Here is a 19,260-nt window from a genome sequence, read left to right as displayed (position 1 = left end):
TATATTATATAATGTTTACTTACCCTACATTACTCATCTCATATGTATATACTGTACTCTATACCATCTACTGCATCTTGCCTACGTCGTTCGGCCATCACTCATTTATATATTTATATGTACATATTCGTATTCATTCCTTTACACTTGTGTGTATAAGGTAGTTGTTGTGGAATTGTTAGGTTATATTACTTGTTAGATATTACTGCATGGTCGGAACTAGAAGCACAAGCATTTCGCTACACTTGCATTAACATCTGCTAACCATGTGTATGTGACAAATACATTTGATTTGATTTGCCTATCTCTGTGGTCTTACAGAACACTCCACAACAAATTTGAATGATGGCCGGTGTGTGTGTGTGTGTGTGTTTGTGTGTGTCATGTTCATTAGCAGCCGACTCATGTTATCCATAAAACTATGCCTGAAGGAGACTGCCAGCCTCCTCTGTTTCTGTTTCGGGAGATATACATGTGGGCTTATACAGTCATACATTCCAACGGTTTGAAGCAGCCAGGTCTGAGTAACCATTAACATTCAGTAGTAATTACTATATCTGTTGTTTGTGAGCTTCTTCCTCCTCATCCTCCTCTTCCTCCTCCTCCGCCTCCTCCTCCTCTTCCTCCTCCTCCTCCTCCTCTTCCTCCTCCTCCTCTTCCTTCTCCTCCTCTTCCTCCTCTTCCTTCTCCTCCTCTTCCTCCTCTTCCTCCTCCTCCTCCTCCAACAGCCTGACACTCTATGAGGACAGGACAGGCTAGGAGCTGGGCTGGAGGCGGGCCAGTTACTCAACACTGGAGAGACGGGTTTCTCTCCTCCTCGCCTGCCTGCCTGTCTGCACAGAACAGAGCAGAGGAACTGTGTCATGTGTAATTTAATACCAGACGCAGGCTGACTGAGCCTCACTGCACACAGAGAGCCCCCTCAAAGCCTGAGAGGCAGGCAGGAGAGGCAGGCAGGCTAAGCAGGCAGACTTCCAGGGTCCGGCTCAGCCCTCCATGACAGGACAAAGAGCAGGGGATGAGGGACCGACCAGAGCCCTAGTGGAGGACCGACCAGAGCCCTAGTGGACCCATCAACCGCTCCCTCTCCCCTTGGCCAGGTACCAGAACCCCCCCCCCTCTCTCTCTGTTCTGTTTCCTCTGTTACAATAGTACAGTCACAGTGTTGAAGGCAGCCAATAGTGTAATGGAGATTTACTGTACTAGAATGGGCAGTAGCAGCACTTTCCTAAAGCGAACAGAACAGCACAGAATTCTGCACTGTAAGAGGTTTTAGACATGCCACTGTAAGAGGTTTTAGACATGCCACTGTAAGAGGTTTTAGACATGCCACTGTAAGAGGTTTTAGACATGCCACTGTAAGAGGTTTTAGACATGCATGCTTGCACTCATTGCCTATTGATTATTTTGTCCAGGACATATTGCAATTTAAGCTGTTGCCTTTTTTTCTTAAGTGGAACATTTTCTCTTGTAAGAAGAGAAGTGTATGTGCTGTTTGTGCACTTGAGGTGTAAATGTCTCTGGCCGTGTTCCAACGCAATCACCGTACCCTCTCCCTCTGGGAATGCTGGGAAGAACAGGGCTCTGGTAAACATCCCCTGTCACGGTTTCTTTCTCTAGATAACCCTGGGTTCAAGGCTTCAGGGCACTTTCTGAAACGCCAGCTTTCTGAAACAGGAGCAACTGAGAGGAAGTGTGTGGTAAAGGATCATACTGAAGGTTTTTAAGGATTAGTGCTCAGTGCTGTATGTTTCTGTTTGAGTGTTCTCTCTGGGAGTCGGAATGCCACCCTAAAGGCAAGAGGGGATACACCACATGAAGCACTTCAACCCTAAAGCCAAGAGGGGATACACCACATGAAGCACTGCAACCCTAAAGGCAAGAGGGGATACACCACATGAAGCACTTCAACCCTAAAGCCAAGAGGGGATACACCACATGAAGCACTGCAACCCTAAAGCCAAGAGGGGATACACCACATGAAGCACTTCAACCCTAAAGCCAAGAGGGGATACACCACATGAAGCACTTCAACCCTAAAGGCAAGAGGGGATACACCACATGAAGCACTGCAACCCTAAAGCCAAGAGGGGATACACCACATGAAGCACTTCAACCCTAAAGGCAAGAGGGGATACACCACATGAAGCACTGCAACCCTAAAGCCAAGAGGGGATACACCACATGAAGCACTTCAACCCTAAAGGCAAGAGGGGATACACCACATGAAGCACTTCAACCCTAAAGGCAAGAGGGGATACACCACATGAAGCACTGCAACCCTAAAGGCAAGAGGGGATACACCACATGAAGCACTTCAACCCTAAAGGCAAGAGGGGATACACCACATGAAGCACTTCAACCCTAAAGCCAAGAGGGGATACACCACATGAAGCACTTCAACCCTAAAGGCAAGAGGGGATACACCACATGAAGCACTTCAACCCTAAAGGCAAGAGGGGATACACCACATGAAGCACTGCAACCCTAAAGGCAAGAGGGGATACACCACATGAAGCACTTCAACCCTAAAGCCAAGAGGGGATACACCACATGAAGCACTGCAACCCTAAAGGCAAGAGGGGATACACCACATGAAGCACTTCAACCCTAAAGCCAAGAGGGGATACACCACATGAAGCACTGCAACCCTAAAGCCAAGAGGGGATACACCACATGAAGCACTTCAACCCTAAAGGCAAGAGGGGATACACCACATGAAGCACTTCAACCCTAAAGCCAAGAATGGGATACACCACATGAAGCACTGCAACCCTAAAGCCAAGAGGGGATACACCACATGAAGCACTTCAACCCTAAAGGCAAGAGGGGATACACCACATGAAGCACTTCAACCCTAAAGGCAAGAGGGGATACACCACATGAAGCACTGCAACCCTAAAGCCAAGAGGGGATACACCACATGAAGCACTGCAACCCTAAAGGCAAGAGGGGATACACCACATGAAGCACTGCAACCCTAAAGGCAAGAGGGGATACACCACATGAAGCACTGTATCACTTCATCAGTGAGGGAATCAACTGGCTTGTCTTACTTCTTCTCATCTATGTTTTTAAGCTCCTTCTCTCCCTATTTTTTCACTTATCTCTGGAAGAGCAAGAATAAAATAGAGCTTTCAATTATCCCTGTGATAAATACAATTTGACATGTATTTATTTGATAAACTTTCCCCCTGCCTGCATGCCTGTGAGAGAGAGTTCAAGTGTTGTAATTAGTGCTCCGTGCTGTGTAAGCGTTCTCTGAGGATTGTGCTGTGGGGAACACATACAGACTCTGTCTGCCTCCCAAATGCCCATAGGGCTCTGGTCAGAGGTAGTGCACTACGTGGGGAATGGGGTGCCATTTTGGACACACTGACTGAACACCTCAGGCAACCTGAAAGGAAACTCAGTCAGATCAGGCCACGGTGGGGAATGAGTTTGGTTTGGGTGGCTTTAAGGCTGGCTGCTGCTATAATGAGGCTGTTCACTGATCCGTCCAGGTCCTGCTAGGGGAACTACCTACACTGCTTTAGCATTAGAACACTCCCCTGGGGTGTTTCACTTGCACAACATCCATTGTCCAAGAATTACAGTCTAGAATAGACCAACTACTTGGAGTCAATGTTGAGACAACGTTGTGTGGTGGTTGTGTGTTTGCTGTTCTTTCACATCAACTGAGTTCCTCAGTTCAAGCACTTTGGTTGGACAGCGAGGAACCGACAGCGTACAGTATGCTTTCCTTTGCATTACTAGACAGCTCAGCACACACAGCCCAGTCTGCCTCCTATTGGTCAGTGCTGTGTGTGTTGTGTTGACGCCTGTGTGACCCCAGCTGTCTCTGTTAAATCTATCAGCAGCATCACACTGGGTTCTCCAGCCCCCGCGAGCCTCCGCCGAGCCCCCGAGAGCCCCCGCAGAGCCCCCGAGAGCCCCCGCAGAGCCCCCGAGAGCCCCCGCAGAGCCCCCGAGAGCCCCCGCAGAGCCCCCGCAGAGCCCCCGAGAGCCCCCGCAGAGCCCCCGCGAGCCCCCGCAGAGCCCCCGAGAGCCCCCGCAGAGCCCCCGCAGAGCCCCCGAGAGCCCCCGCAGAGCCCCCGCGAGCCCCCGCAGAGCCCCCGAGAGCCCCCGCAGAGCCCCCGCGAGCCCCCGAGAGCCCCCGCAGAGCCCCCGCTCTCTAGCTGTACAGAGCATTAGTCTCACTTTGACCAGCATGCCTGATGCCTGGCTACTCCTCCAGCTAGAGGTATATAACATCTGTTATTACCACAGGGAGTTGGTCTGGGATGGAGGTTGGCCAGTGAATTACAGTGCAGGACATGACATTACTCAGTACCACTGCTGCGTGGTTTTACATAGATACTCCCGACACATGGGTATGTAAATGCATTGATTATTTACATTTTTCAGATTTCAAACTTTTATACTGGTAATATAATTTTCCTGCAGAGCACATTCTAGTAGCATGATATTATTGTGTTAAAATACAGTTGGGTTTTTCCCAACAGCTTATCTTTGTAAACCCTGTGTGTGTTGTGCTGTATGTGTGTCTATAGTGTTGTTTAACGTTGTGTCAGTGTATGTAAGTTGTTTTGTCTGAAACTTTGTTCCCTCTGCTGCTATTGGACCAGGTCTCTCTTGGAAAAGAGATACTAATAAATAAAGGTTAAATAAGACATTTACAACAATTGAAGGACTCTTAAACAGAGAAATGTTTTATGAAAGAGAATTTATGCATAAATATTATAAAATGAATTGAAAAGGAACACAGTTGACCTGCATGATAAAGCGTCTTCCAGTTGAACAGTACAGTGTTTCACTGGTGCCTGAACAACAGATTAAACTATCACTATGGACTGTAAAGTGGGGATTCATCCAGAGAGAGAGAGAGAGAGAGAGAGAGAGAGAGAGAGAGAGAGAGAGAGAGTGAGTGAGTGAGTGAGTGAGTGAGTGAGTGAGTGAGTGAGTGAGTGAGTGAGTGAGTGAGTGAGTGAGTGAGTGAGTGAGTGAGTGAGTGAGTGAGTGAGTGAGTGAGTGAGTGAGTGACTGAGTGAGTGAGTGAGTGAGTGAGTGAGTGAGTGAGTGAGTGAGTGTCTGCCAGCCTGGTCTGACATAGCTGAATGGGCCTGGAGCTAGATGGCCTGGGCATTGGGCTGGGCCGAGTATGGGCCGAAGTTGGGCCGGAACTGGGCCAGAGCTGGGCAGACCAGAGGGGGGGTTAGAGGTCCAAAGCTTTGCCATGTGCACTCCACATGGGAGAGTGTGTGTTTACACTGGCAGAGGCACGGGCGCTAACAGTGCTTACGTGGAGAGAGACTGTCTGAATGGCCCTAGATGGCAGTCATCTTTTGTGTTATAATGGTTTATTTTCGGGGAGCAGATGAAATACCCACAGCTCTCGTGTTTTCATATTGTCCCTAAGGGAGTGGCTATAGTGGACTGTAGGATTGAGATCTCACTAGTGTAGCTTTGCTGCGTGTTAGCTTGCTAGGATACTATAGGGCAAAGTGTTCTCAGACTGAAGAATTCTCTAACTCATTGTGTCTATAAACTCAATGTTTACACCACCTCTTCTCCATCTCTCCCTGTGACTGGACTGTTCCACTGTGGAAGGCTGGAGGGGGGGGGGGGGTTGATACAGTTGGGCTAGCTCACTGTAGCAGGAGATGTAGGGTTTTGTTTGGCAGACATTGTGGCTGCTGCCTCACATCACACTTGGGACTAATGAGTCAATACTGTACAGGCCCATCGCTGGTGGGGGTGAAAACACACACACACACACACACACACACACACACACACACACACACACACACACATACACACACACCGCAAGCAGAGCCAGACACACTGCTACATAGCGTTGAGCTAGATTTGTCATCATTGCTAAACCATAAAAGTGGATTAATATTTCCTCTGGGGAAGTTTCGATGCTGCCTGATGTTTGCCCGTACTGTAACCTGGGTTGGACCTTATCAATATAGTTTAACATGAGGAATGACTGTTGTCATGACTAAGATATTATTGTTTTCCTGGTAGAAAAGCATATTTCCTGGGAACCATATTTGAATGGCATACATATAACTAATAAATATATACATGATCATTAAGAGCATTCAAGGTACATCATCAACACTAACCTTTAACACCAGTGATAATAATAAACTCAGGGTAATTCCATTCAGCTACACATAGCCTTCCCTCAGGGTAAGGTAGTTAGGGAGGTCTTTACCACCGTCATGTTTATCAGAGTATGTTTACAGGAGTGGACGTACACATACATGGAAACTTCCTCCTCTTTGATGAATGTTCGTGAGGTTTTCAGCCTGGTGTACAGATGAATTACTGACTGAAGAGAGAGAGAGAGAGAGAGAGAGAGAGAGAGAGAGAGAGAGAGAGAGAGCGAGAGAGATAGGAGAAGGGAGGAAAGGAACAGAGAGATAGGAGAAGAGAGGAAAGGAACAGAGAGATAGAAGAGAGGAGAGGAACAGAGAGATAGGAGAAGAGAGGAGAGGAACTGAGAGATAGGAGAAGGGGGCAGAGAAACAGAGAGATAGGAGAAGGGAGGAGAGGAACAGAGAGATAGGAGAAGGGAGGAGAGGAACTGAGAGAGAAGACTGAGAAACAAAGGAAATGGGTCACTGTTCCATGACCGTGTTTTAACTATCTCTCTGTTTGATAGACTATCATATAACATGCTTTATGTCTGTTTCTCTCCATCATTCTTCCTCTCCCTCTCTTTCTTCCTCTCTATCCCTTCCTATCCCTCTCCTCCTGAACAATGAACTCTCCACTTAACTCTCTCTCTCTCTCACACAGCTGTAACCAGCCTTCCCTGGCACCAGCAGAAACCCAAGGCCATCTCTGATTTCACAAGGCCATCCCTCTCCCCCTCCCTCCCTCCCTCTTCTTCCAGTCTTGCCGCTCCCACGTCTCCCAGTGGTGGCGTTGGGGCTCCCAGGATGCGGCTGATCAGCGCTCTGCTGCTCCTCCTGCTCCTCAGGTCCGCTGAGCCCAGGAAGGGTGGACGGAACAGAGAACGGGGCAGGGCCCGGGGTAAAGGCAGGGCCAATGCTGTCAAACGCCAAACCTCTGAATGCAAGGAATACATGGAGGCCGGAGAGAAATACCTGGACTGTCAGGACCGCCAGCTGACCGGGGTGCAACAGCACTGGCCTGAAGACATCCACCACCTCCTGCTGGCCCGCAACAAGATCCAGGTGCTCAGAGACAACACCTTTTCCCAGTTCAAGAACCTAAAGAGTCTGGATCTACAACAGAATGAGCTCTACATGGTGGAGGAGGAGGCGTTCGCAGGGCTGGGACAGCTCACTACTCTGCTTCTTCAGCACAACAAGATGAAGACAGCTTCTGAGGAGCACCTGCTGCCCTTGCCAAGCCTCCGCTACCTGCGTCTCTATGACAACCCCTGGGACTGCTGGTGCTCGCTGGATAGCCTGGTCAGGACCCTGCAGGTGCCCAGCAACCGTAACCTAGGGAACTATGCCAAGTGTTCGGAGCCGGACTCGCTGAGAGGTCAGAAGCTGAAGAAGATGAGGCCGGAGCTGCTGTGTCCTGAGGATGGGGAGGGCCAGCAGCCAGGGCAGACACCTCAGGAGGGGCAGGGTAGTCTGCCCAAACCACCTCCCATCAAGAAGTACCCTGATGCCAACTCCTTGTGCCACACCTACATGTTCCCCAAACCCATGCTGGACTGCAAGAGCAAAGGTAAGCTATGAGCCAACCAAGCTTGTCTCCCTTTCATTTGTTTGTGTAACCTGTGTGAATAATTCCCTCCTTGGAGGACAATGAAGTGGTGTATTCTGGTCTTTCAGAGTACTGGAGTGAGTTATTAGGGTTTTCAGGGCCATGGGTTCATGGACCCAGATGAATCTCTACTGAAACAGCTTTTTAGTCCAGGATTATGGGTCAGGGAAACCGGCCCTCCATGTATGAGTCACATGTCCATCTGAAGTATCTGGCCATTGTTCACTACACATGATTGTTGTGAGGCCTTTTGCAACCGTGTGGAGGAGAGGCTGGCTGCTGGATACTCCAGAGCTGTGGTTGATAATCACTACTTTCTAAATGTGTTCTCTATAATTTCCCTGAATCAGAATGTGGTAGGAGACGACTGTAAACCGAGAGGCCTTAGAGGGACGGCTTGCAGTGTGGAAACCGTGGAAACCATCATGTAACAATAGACACAAAGGGACCAAGGGAAAATATGGAGTCTCATTTCTGTCTCCCGTCCAGACTCTCACATCTGGTGCCGTTTCTGTGCAACTATGTATAACTGCCACATTAAAACTGCTATCAGGACTATAACTTCTAGAAAGATTAGGTTTCAATATCGTATTTCAAATAGTCATTAGGCCCAGACCCATGGGACTGACTACAAACCCTGCATGGAGTCCATGCTGTGTGGGGACTGCTTTTGTTTGAGCTCCAAAATACAACATGAATATTCCCTTCATATTGATTTAGTATAGACGTGGCAGTATAGTCATGAATAGTCCCTTCATATTGATTTAGTATAGACGTGGCAGTATAGTCATGAATAGTCCCTTCATATTGATTTAGTATAGACGTGGCAGTATAGTCATGAATAGTCCCTTCATATTGATTTAGTATAGACGTGGCAGTATAGTCATGAATAGTCCCTTCATATTGATTTAGTGTAGACGTGGCAGTATAGTCATGAATAGTCCCTTCATATTGATTTAGTATAGACGTGGCAGTATAGTCATGAATAGTCCCTTCATATTGATTTAGTATAGACGTGGCAGTATAGTCATGAATAGTCCCTTCATATTGATTTAGTATAGACGTGGCAGTATAGTCATGAATAGTCCCTTCATATTGATTTAGTATAGACGTGGCAGTATAGTCATGAATAGTCCCTTCATATTGATTTAGTATAGACGTGGCAGTATAGTCATGAATAGTCCCTTCATATGGATTTAGTATAGATGTGGCAGTATAGTCATGAATAGTCCCTTCATATTGATTTAGTATAGACGTGGCAGTATAGTCATGAATAGTCCCTTCATATTGATTTAGTATAGACGTGGCAGTATAGTCATGAATAGTCCCTTCATATTGATTTAGTATAGACGTGGCAGTATAGTCATGAATAGTCCCTTCATATTGATTTAGTGTAGACGTGGCAGTATAGTCATGAATAGTCCCTTCATATTGATTTAGTATAGACGTGGCAGTATAGTCATGAATAGTCCCTTCATATTGATTTAGTGTAGACGTGGCAGTATAGTCATGAATAATCCCTTCATATTGATTTAGTATAGACGTGGCAGTATAGTCATGAATAGTCCCTTCATATTGATTTAGTATAGACGTGGCAGTATAGTCATGAATAGTCCCTTCATATTGATTTAGTATAGACGTGGCAGTATAGTCATGAATAGTCCCTTCATATTGATTTAGTGTAGACGTGGCAGTATAGTCATGAATAGTCCCTTCATATTGATTTAGTATAGACATGGCAGTATAGTCATGAATAGTCCCTTCATAGTGATTTAGTATAGACGTGGCAGTATAGTCATGCATAGTCCCTTCATACTTACTTAGTCGAAGTGGCAGCACTCTGATGTATTATTCTACTGTATATTTATGAAATGTCACAGTGAGCGGGCCCTTTGATCAAGATGATGAATGACCGTCATATAATGATATACTGTCCCTATCTTGTCCCCAGAAAGCCATCTGTCAGAGTGCAGTTAAACGTGCAAGAAGCAGCAACACTGGTCTCTATTCTACTGTCGCTATATAAAAGATCCCCATGTTCAGCTGGGGGAAACTATTTCCCTTCCCCTCTGGAAAGGTTTTCAATCAGTCCTTTATCTGAACCTCACTAGATCATCTCACTGGTCATAGTCTGTCCCCCTCCATACCTCCCTCCCTCCCTCCCTCATCTCTCTCTCTCTCTCTTTCTCTCCTCTCTCTCTCTCCCGCTCTCGCTCTCTTTCGTTGCTACTCTCTCTCTCCCGTTCTCGCTCTCTCTCTCTGTCGCTACTCTCGCTCTCTCTCTACCTATCTCCCTCATCTCTCTCAATCTCTCTCTCGCTCTCTCTCTGTCCCTCATCTCTTTGTCTCTTGCTCTCCCTCTCTCCTCTCCCTCTCTCCCTCATCTCTCTCTCTCTCTGCCGCTCTTGATCTCCCTCTCTCCTCTCTCCCTCTCTCCTCTCTCCTCTCTCTCTCTCTCTCCTCTCTCTCTCTCTCTCTCATTTCTCTCTACCGCTCCCACTCTCATCTATCTATCTATCTATCTTTCTCTCTCTCCCTCATCTCTCTCTCTAGCCTTTCTCCCCCATCTCTCTCTCTCTCCATCTCTCTTTCTCTGTTTCTCTCACTCTCTCTCCATCCCTCTCTCATCTGTGAGTTCCAGTGAATTCAGAGCCTTAATATACTGTATCACTAATAACTGACCAGAGGTCGTTACACTGGAAACACTGGATATGTCCCTACAATACACTACAGAACTGTGTGGGAGCAAGACAGAATGTATCCAATCACAAATAAATCATCTGTGTGGTACATACATTATATATGGAAGAATATGTCAGAGTGTATGTACTTTTTAGATAAATGTCATCCAGACCTCATAGTCAGATACTGAGAGAAACCTTTTCAAACAAGTCATAAGCCTGAAAGATGACGCCTGGTTTAGTCCTGCTCTATCGCTAGCAGAACAGTTGAGTCAGCATATGGAGAGTTGGCCTGCTTGTCATCTCTGTAAAGCCTAACCTCCTCTTCTGACATTATATCCTGGTTTCATGGAGTTCCTGTAACCGATGGTCGGGTGTTTTGTCAGCTGACACATTCTGGGGGAGTCATGATGTGTAGCAGAGAGGGAGTAATATTCTGTTGGTAGTCTCCTCTCCTCCACAAAATTGAAAAGGTTTCTCTCAGTATCTAACTATGAGGTCTGGACAACATTTATCTATAAAGTTGATGCTGTCTGACATATATGTGTAACGACCTCTGGTCAGTAATTAGTGAGACAGTATATTATTATCAGATCCCTGGAGCCACGATGAGAAAAGGCTCTGAATTCACTGGAACTCACAGATGAGAGAGGGATGGAGAGAGAGTGGGAGAAAGAGAAAGAGAGAGAGAGGGAGAGAGAGAGAGCGAGATAGATTGGGGAGGCAGGTAGCTTAGTGGTTATAGCGTTGGCCCAATAACCGAAAGGTTGCTGGATTGAATCCCTGAGCTGACAAGGTAAAAATCGGTCTTTCTGCCCCTGAACAAGGCAGTTAATCCACTGCTCCTAGGCTGTCATTGTAAATTAGAGTTAAAGAAAAGTTGAAAAAAAGATATAATTAAAAACAGCATGATATTATGCTGGTAGTCTCCTCTCCTCCACAGCATGATGATTAATATTCTGCTGGTAGTCTCCTCTCCTCCACAGCATGATGATTAATATTCTGCTGGTGGTCTCCTCTCCTCCACAGCATGATGATTAATATTCTGCTGGTGGTCTCCTCTCCTCCACAGCATGATGATTAATATTCTGCTGGTGGTCTCCTCTCCTCCACAGCATGATGATTACTATTCTGCTGGTGGTCTCCTCTCCTCCACAGCATGATGATTAATATTCTGCTGGTGGTCTCCTCTCCTCCACAGCATGATGATTAATATTCTGCTGGTGGTCTCCTCTCCTCCACAGCATGATGAGTCAAATTCTGCTGGTAGTCTCCTCTCCTCCTCAGCATGATGATTAATATTCTGCTGGTGGTCTCCTCTCCTCCACAGCATGATGATTAATATTCTGCTGGTGGTCTCCTCTCCTCCACAGCATGGTCAAGGTATTCTGCTGGTAGTCTCCTCTCCTCCACAGCATGATGATTAATATTCTGCTGGTAGTCTCCTCTCCTCCACAGCATTATGATTAATATTCTGCTGGTGGTCTCCTCTCCTCCACAGCATGATGATTAATATTCTGCTGGTAGTCTCCTCTCCTCCACAGCATGGTCAAGGTATTCTGCTGGTGGTCTCCTCTCCTCCACAGCATGATGATTAATATTCTGCTGGTAGTCTCCTCTCCTCCACAGCATGGTCAATGTATTCTGCTGGTAGTCTCTTCTCCTCCACAGCAGCGTTGATTTTCCTTGATATACTGGCATGTGACTCTGTAAAAGCAGCACTGTGCATTTACAATCTAAATGAATGGCTGTATAGGTTTAGTTTCCTACTGTCTGTAAACGACATGTGATTTTAATAAACTATATCAGGGATGGGCAACTGGCCGCCACCCCTCTTTTGTTGGCCCGCGGAAACATTTCTAAAAACATTTCAAATCAACTTCCTGTTGAGGGATAGAATAGTGGTTGTGCATCAGCAGTTGTTCTGTTGTTACGTCAGTCACTGACAGCTTCAGTTTTCAGATTGGCAAGTTAGTCTAGCAGCCAGCTATCTAAACTTCCAGGAAGCATGGTCAAATTGCAGATCGGAGGCCCCCATTGATTTTGTTAGTCTCTCTCACTCAGATATCATCTTAAAAACTGCAAACATTTCTCTACACCCTATGGCAAAATGATTAGAATTGCATGGAATCTGTTATATAATTGCTAAATCTTCTCTCCGCCTCATGACAAAATGTTGCTTAGGGCCCCCAAAAGGCTAGGGCCGGCTCTGACTGCATGAGTGGGTATGGATATAGGGCCGGCTCTGACTGCATGAGTGGGTATGGATATAGGGCCGGCTCTGACTGCATGAGTGGGTATGGATATAGGGCCGGCTCTGACTGCATGAGTGGGTATGGATATAGGGCCAGCTCTGACTGCATGAGTGGGTATGGATATAGGGCCGGCTCTGACTGCATGAGTGGATATGGATATAGGGCCGGCTCTGACTGCATGAGTGGGTATGGATATAGGGCCGGCTCTGACTGCATGAGTGGGTATGGATATAGGGCCGGCTCTGACTGCATGAGTGGGTATGGATATAGGGCCGGCTCTGACTGCATGAGTGGGTATGGATATAGGGCCGGCTCTGACTGCATGAGTGGGTATGGATATAGGGCCGGCTCTGACTGCATGAGTGGGTATGGATATAGGGCCGGCTGTGACTGCATGAGTGGGTATGGATATAGGGCCTGCTCTGACTGCATGAGTGGGTATGGATATAGGGCCGGCTCTGACTGCATGAGTGGGTATGGATATAGGGCCGGCTCTGACTGCATGAGTGGATATGGATATAGGGCCAGCTCTGACTGCATGAGTGGGTATGGATATAGGGCCGGCTCTGACTGCATGAGTGGGTATGGATATAGGGCCGGCTCTGACTGCATGAGTGGGTATGGATATAGGGCCGGCTCTGACTGCATGAGTGGATATGGATATAGGACCGGCTCTGACTGCATGATTGGGTATGGATATAAGGCCGGCTCTGACTGCATGAGTGGGTATGGATATAGGACCGGCTCTGACTGCATGAGTGGGTATGGATATAGGGCCAGCTCTGACTGCATGAGTGGGTATGGATATAGGGCCGGCTCTGACTGCATGATTGGGTATGGATATAAGGCCGGCTCTGACTGCATGAGTGGGTATGGATATAGGACCGGCTCTGACTGCATGAGTGGGTATGGATATAGGGCCGGCTCTGACTGCATGAGTGGGTATGGATATAGGGCCGGCTCTGACTGCATGAGTGGGTATGGATATAGGGCCGGCTCTGACTGCATGAGTGGGTATGGATATAGGGCCGGCTCTGACTGTGGCCCCTCATGATGAGTTCAGATTCTTTCTGAAAACTGTTATGTCTGAACGACCTTGACTTCTCCCAACATCCCAACCATCTTACATGTTTCCCCACTCACTGCTGTAGTCTGAACTGAAGCATATCACAGGTGTTGTGAGGCAGGGGTTTGATAGATAGGGGAAAGAGAGAACATCTCTGGATGCGTCCCAAATGGCACTCTATTCCCTATATAGTGCACTACTTTTAACCAGAGCCCTACCATGGCCCATAGGGATATGGACGAAAGTAGTGTACTATATAGGGAATAGGGTGTCATTGAGAACGCCAACTTCTGTCTCTGTTGTTGTGAATGCTCCAGCAGCAGCACCCTCATCTACAAGCCATGGAGCGCTAATCTCATTTCCTTACAGTGGAGGATGATGGATGTCCTATGCTGTTCTGATATTAGAGCAGCTGTCTATCGTTAAGGTCTGTGATAGTTCCTTTAGCTGCATGATGAATAAACCGTGCTCAGGATGTGGCCTACTGGAAGCAGTCCAAGATTGTACATGGACTTTGTGTCATTCATGAAATAAAAAATGAAGTTTTTCCACCCCACCACAGCTAGGTTAATTCTCAGCTAAGCGTTTTAGTTTTAGAGCTAACTCCTTTCATTGTGAACGTGACTTAGAAAACCGGTTCCAAAGACATCATTCAATATGAATTGTAAATAGAAGTTGTATGCATTTTAGGGACCACCTACTTAGTCTTCATGTCTCAGTCTTTATTTTAAACTCTAGATTGAGAACAATGGCTCTTGCAGAAGTTTTCCTTCTATGGTAAAGGCTGCTGGTGATCACAAAAAAAGACAGAAGCTCTCTCAGAGGCCTTTTAAGCCTGTGGGAAACCCTGTTTCATACGTTAACCTTCATGTTTCATACCCTTCAAAGGCTAAGGGAACCCAGAGTGATGTGAATAACAGTCCCTCTTGGCACAGACATACAACATGGCTACAGAGTGACTATAGAAAGGGGAGGCCATGTTGATATTCTCAGGACACACTCTGAATTCACATATGTAGGAATCCAAATGTCAGTCACTCTGGCAATCAACAAGTATGCATTGGGTTGAAATAATCACATATGTCCCAAAGTTCCTTGTGTGTCCGCTTATGTTTTTGTTCATGTTTTCATGCAGTATGATAGCTAGCTGAAATGGCCAATGTAAACATGTCTGGTTAAGCCATTAACTTCTCACTGACCTCCATATTCTCTCTCTCCCCCCCCCCCCCCCCCCCCCCCCCTCCAGAACTGAAGAACATCCCCTCAAGTCTCCCGTCAGACATTGTGAGGATGGACTTGTCCAGTAACAGCATCACTCAGCTCCGGCCCAAGGAGTTTGTTGCTGCCAGGGACCTGAAGCTTCTCAACCTCAGCAGTAACAATCTGGATCAGATCGACACTGGTGAGGAGAGACCATACACTTCCTTCAAACAGCACAATCATTATGGATGTGTGCCAAGTCATGCTGCACAGAGGATCAGATCTCACAACACCTGAAGAAGTATTTAATAAGATAAAGCAATCTGAGATAGATATGCTTTTTTTTTTTTTTTTGCTTTGTGACTTACAGTAGTGAGTGCATAGATTTTCTTACTGGTCCCCCATTGTAATCGAGCCCACACTGGACCTTCAAAGAAAGAGGTCAAAAGAGCAATCAGAGGAGAACCTTGACCTTGAGTCCATTCATCACAAAATGGAGGCATGGCTTCATTTCCTCCTGAAATAGAATTGTTAGAATCCCTGGGGTAATGTGAAAAAAGAGGCAGAAGAAAGACAAATAAAAAACTCACATACTTTATATACCATACCAGGCAGCGTTGAGTTTGGATCAATTCCACACATAGATAAAAACCCTTAAAGCTCATTAGCTTCTCACACGGTTAAATCTGACTTAAAGGAGCCTACGATGCCATAAACATGCTCCACCTCGTTTGTAGAACTAACAAGGTTTTCTATTTGCCGAGGAATCACTACACTACCTTCTAGTTCTGTTATGTTTGAGAACTGGGAAAAAATGCTGTCTCGTTATTCCTAGGCTCACAAGAACTGGTCACATAGCCAGGAAGCTTTGCCACGGAAGGAAAATAGTTCCATTATCATTAATTATTGCAGAACATATGTAAACAATTGACATTAGAGCATTTCCCTGAGTTGTTAACAAGTAATTAATGGTGGTTAATTCCGACCATCTATGACAACCAGTACTGTCCACACACAGTCATTAACTACTATGATCGAGGAGAAAGAAATGAAATAGCATGTTATGGATAAAAAGCCAATCCGTTCTGGACAGAGAAAGCAACTGCAAATTGAACACAATTCTCATGAAGTATTCACAAAATGCTGCCTCAGTTTTCTCAGGGACTGTGAGAAGCTAAGCTCTGTAGCTAGCCAAAACTGGTTTAAAAAATACACCAGAATTGTTGTATCATTGTGCTGCACAAACAAACCAGTAGAAACCGGACAGTAATTCTCATGAGTATGATAAGCACATAATCTGAGGGGGTTTGTGGGAGTGGTAACAGGAGGGTCACTCTGGAGACAGTGCTAAATACAGTAGGCCTATCTATCTTTATGGTGCTAGCTTGCACTGCCACAATTACTCAGGGCTATACTGCAGGACACACATCTTAAAGATGTCTGCTAGCCATTAGGCACATCGTAGGAACATCAACAGGCCAACTTCAGCTTGAATTAGAGCTGAGACTAGGTGATGGGGAGAGCACTGGTCAAGTTAATATCAGCATGTGTTTGAAGACGAGGTGCTGAAAAGGCAGTCGGAAATTAGTTATGGTAGCTGTTCCTCTTTCTCATGTTACAGTGGAACATTAGTTCCTGGTAATAATTCAGTATTCATGTCCATTAGTGGACATTACTTCCACTAAAACTTTCCACTGAGTACTACTGTATAAGATTAATTGAAGTAGCAATTGACCTCTAACCCCAACGTCCTCTCTCCTTGTCCCCCCTCTTCAGCTGCATCCACTGGGCTCCTGTACCTGTCCAGTAGGAATTTATTCCACTGAGACTTGTGCTGTAAGATTCATTGAAATGTCCTGTCCCTCTAACTAACCCTTAACATCCTGCATTTCTCCCCCTCTCCATAGCTGCGTTTGCGGGGCTCCTGTACCTGCGAGAGCTGGACCTGTCCAACAACAGCCTGCACTACTTCAAGTACGGAGTGTTGGAGGACCTGTACTTCCTCAGGATGCTGAATCTGGGGGATAACCCCTGGGTCTGTGACTACAACATCCACTACCTGATCTACTGGCTGAAGCATCACCCCGGGGTGGCCTACTCTGGCCTAATCTGCACCGAGCCTCAGGAGTTCAGGGGCTGGCCCGTGGAGAATTATGTCAAGACCTACAATGGAGAGTGTCCCAAGGATAAGGATCCACAACCAGGGAAGGGTGATACAGGACAGGGACAGACGGCTCAGGAGCTCGTGGCCGAGACAGAGGAGGCGGAGATGGAGCTGCTGCCGAAGCCTCTGAGAGACCCCAGACCAAAGAAATATGAGGTCACCAGGTTGACTTAATAGGACAGAGTTGGAAATTAGAAGAGAACTGTTGTTGTTGTTTTATATTATCGCAGAACCTTCCAATTCAGTCTGTATCAGATTTTTTTTTTACTTTCGAATTCCCACCAGCATGACCAATGCAGAACAGTTGGATTCCCACCAGCATGACCAATGCAGAACAGTTGGATTCCCACCAGCATGACCAATGCAGGACATTTGGATTCCCACCAGCATGACCAATGCAGAACAGTTGGATTCCCACCAGCATGACCAATGCAGAACAGTTGGATTCCCACCAGCATGACCAATGCAGAACAGTTGGATTCCCACCAGCATGACCAATGCAGAACAGTTGGATTCCCACCAGCATGACCAATGCAGAACAGTTGGATTCCCACCAGCATGACCAATGCAGGACAGTTGGATTCCCACCAGCATGACCAATGCAGAACAGTTGGATTCCCACCAGCATGACCAATGCAGAACAGTCGGATTCCCACCAGCATAACCAATGCAGAACAGTTGGATTCCCACCAGCATAACCAATGCAGGACAGTTGGATTCCCACCAGCATGACCAATGCAGAACAGTTGGATTCCCACCAGCATGACCAATGCAGAACAGTTGGATTCCCACCAGCATGACCAATGCAGAACAGTTGGATTCCCACCAGCATGACCAATGCAGAACAGTTGGATTCCCACCAGCATGACCAATGCAGAACAGTTGGATTCCCACCAGCATGACCAATGCAGAACAGTTGGATTCCCACCAGCATGACCAATGCAGGACAGTTGGATTCCCACCAGCATGACCAATGCAGAACAGTTGGATTCCCACCAGCATGACCAATGCAGAACAGTCGGATTCCCACCAGCATAACCAATGCAGAACAGTTGGATTCCCACCAGCATAACCAATGCAGGACAGTTGGATTCCCACCAGCATGACCAATGCAGAACAGTTGGATTCCCACCAGCATGACCAATGCAGAACAGTTGGATTCCCACCAGCATGACCAATGCAGGACAGTTGGATTCCCCAGTTGGATTCCCACCAGCATGACCAATGCAGGACAGTTGGATTCCCACCAGCATAACCAATGCAGAACAGTTGGATTCCCACCAGCATGACCAATGCAGAACAGTTGGATTCCCACCAGCATGACCAATGCAGAACAGTTGGATTCCCACCAGCATGACCAATGCAGGACAGTTGGATTCCCCAGTTGGATTCCCACCAGCATGACCAATGCAGGACAGTTGGATTCCCACCAGCATGACCAATGCAGGACAGTTGGATTCCCACCAGCATGACCAATGCAGGACAGTTGGATTCCCACCAGCATGACCAATGCAGGACAGTTGGATTCCCACCAGCATGACCAATGCAGAACAGTTGGATTCCCACCAGCATGACCAATGCAGGACAGTTGGATTCCCACCAGCATGACCAATGCAGGACAGTTGGATTCCCACCAGCATGACCAATGCAGGACAGTTGGATTCCCACCAGCATGACCAATGCAGGACAGTTGGATTCCCACCAGCATGACCAATGCAGGACAGTTGGATTCCCACCAGCATGACCAATGCAGGACAGTTGGATTCCCACCAGCATGACCAATGCAGGACAGTTGGATTCCCACCAGCATGACCAATGCAGGACAGTTGGATTCCCACCAGCATGACCAATGCAGGACAGTTTGATTCCCACCAGCATGACCAATGCAGGACAGTTGGATTCCCACCAGCATAACCAATGCAGGACAGTTGGATTCCCACCAGCATGACCAATGCAGAACAGTTGGATTCCCACCAGCATGACCAATGCAGGACAGTTGGATTCCCACCAGCATAACCAATGCAGGACAGTTGGATTCCCACCAGCATGACCAATGCAGGACAGTTGGATTCCCACCAGCATAACCAATGCAGGACAGTTGGATTCCCACCAGCATGACCAATGCAGGAC

The 19,260-nt window shown here is 47.0% G+C and overlaps 1 protein-coding gene across 1 annotated transcript; it reads left to right on the top strand.

Annotated features, from left to right (window-relative positions):
• The first annotated feature begins 829 nt into the window (after nt 1-829).
• LOC115188418 (leucine-rich repeat-containing protein 17-like) lies at nt 830-18,082 on the top strand. The gene is made up of 4 exons (XM_029747260.1): nt 830-1,100; nt 6,817-7,725; nt 15,013-15,168; nt 16,874-18,082. Exons 2-4 carry the CDS (start codon nt 6,960-6,962, stop codon nt 17,302-17,304), a joined length of 1,353 nt encoding a protein of 450 aa, XP_029603120.1. The 5' UTR covers nt 830-1,100; nt 6,817-6,959; the 3' UTR covers nt 17,305-18,082.
• Nucleotides 18,083-19,260: the final 1,178 nt, after the last annotated feature.

This window comes from Salmo trutta, unplaced genomic scaffold (assembly GCF_901001165.1).
Source record: "Salmo trutta unplaced genomic scaffold, fSalTru1.1, whole genome shotgun sequence".
Lineage (NCBI taxonomy): Eukaryota > Metazoa > Chordata > Actinopteri > Salmoniformes > Salmonidae > Salmo > Salmo trutta.
This window is presented reverse-complemented; position numbering and strand designations above follow the sequence as displayed.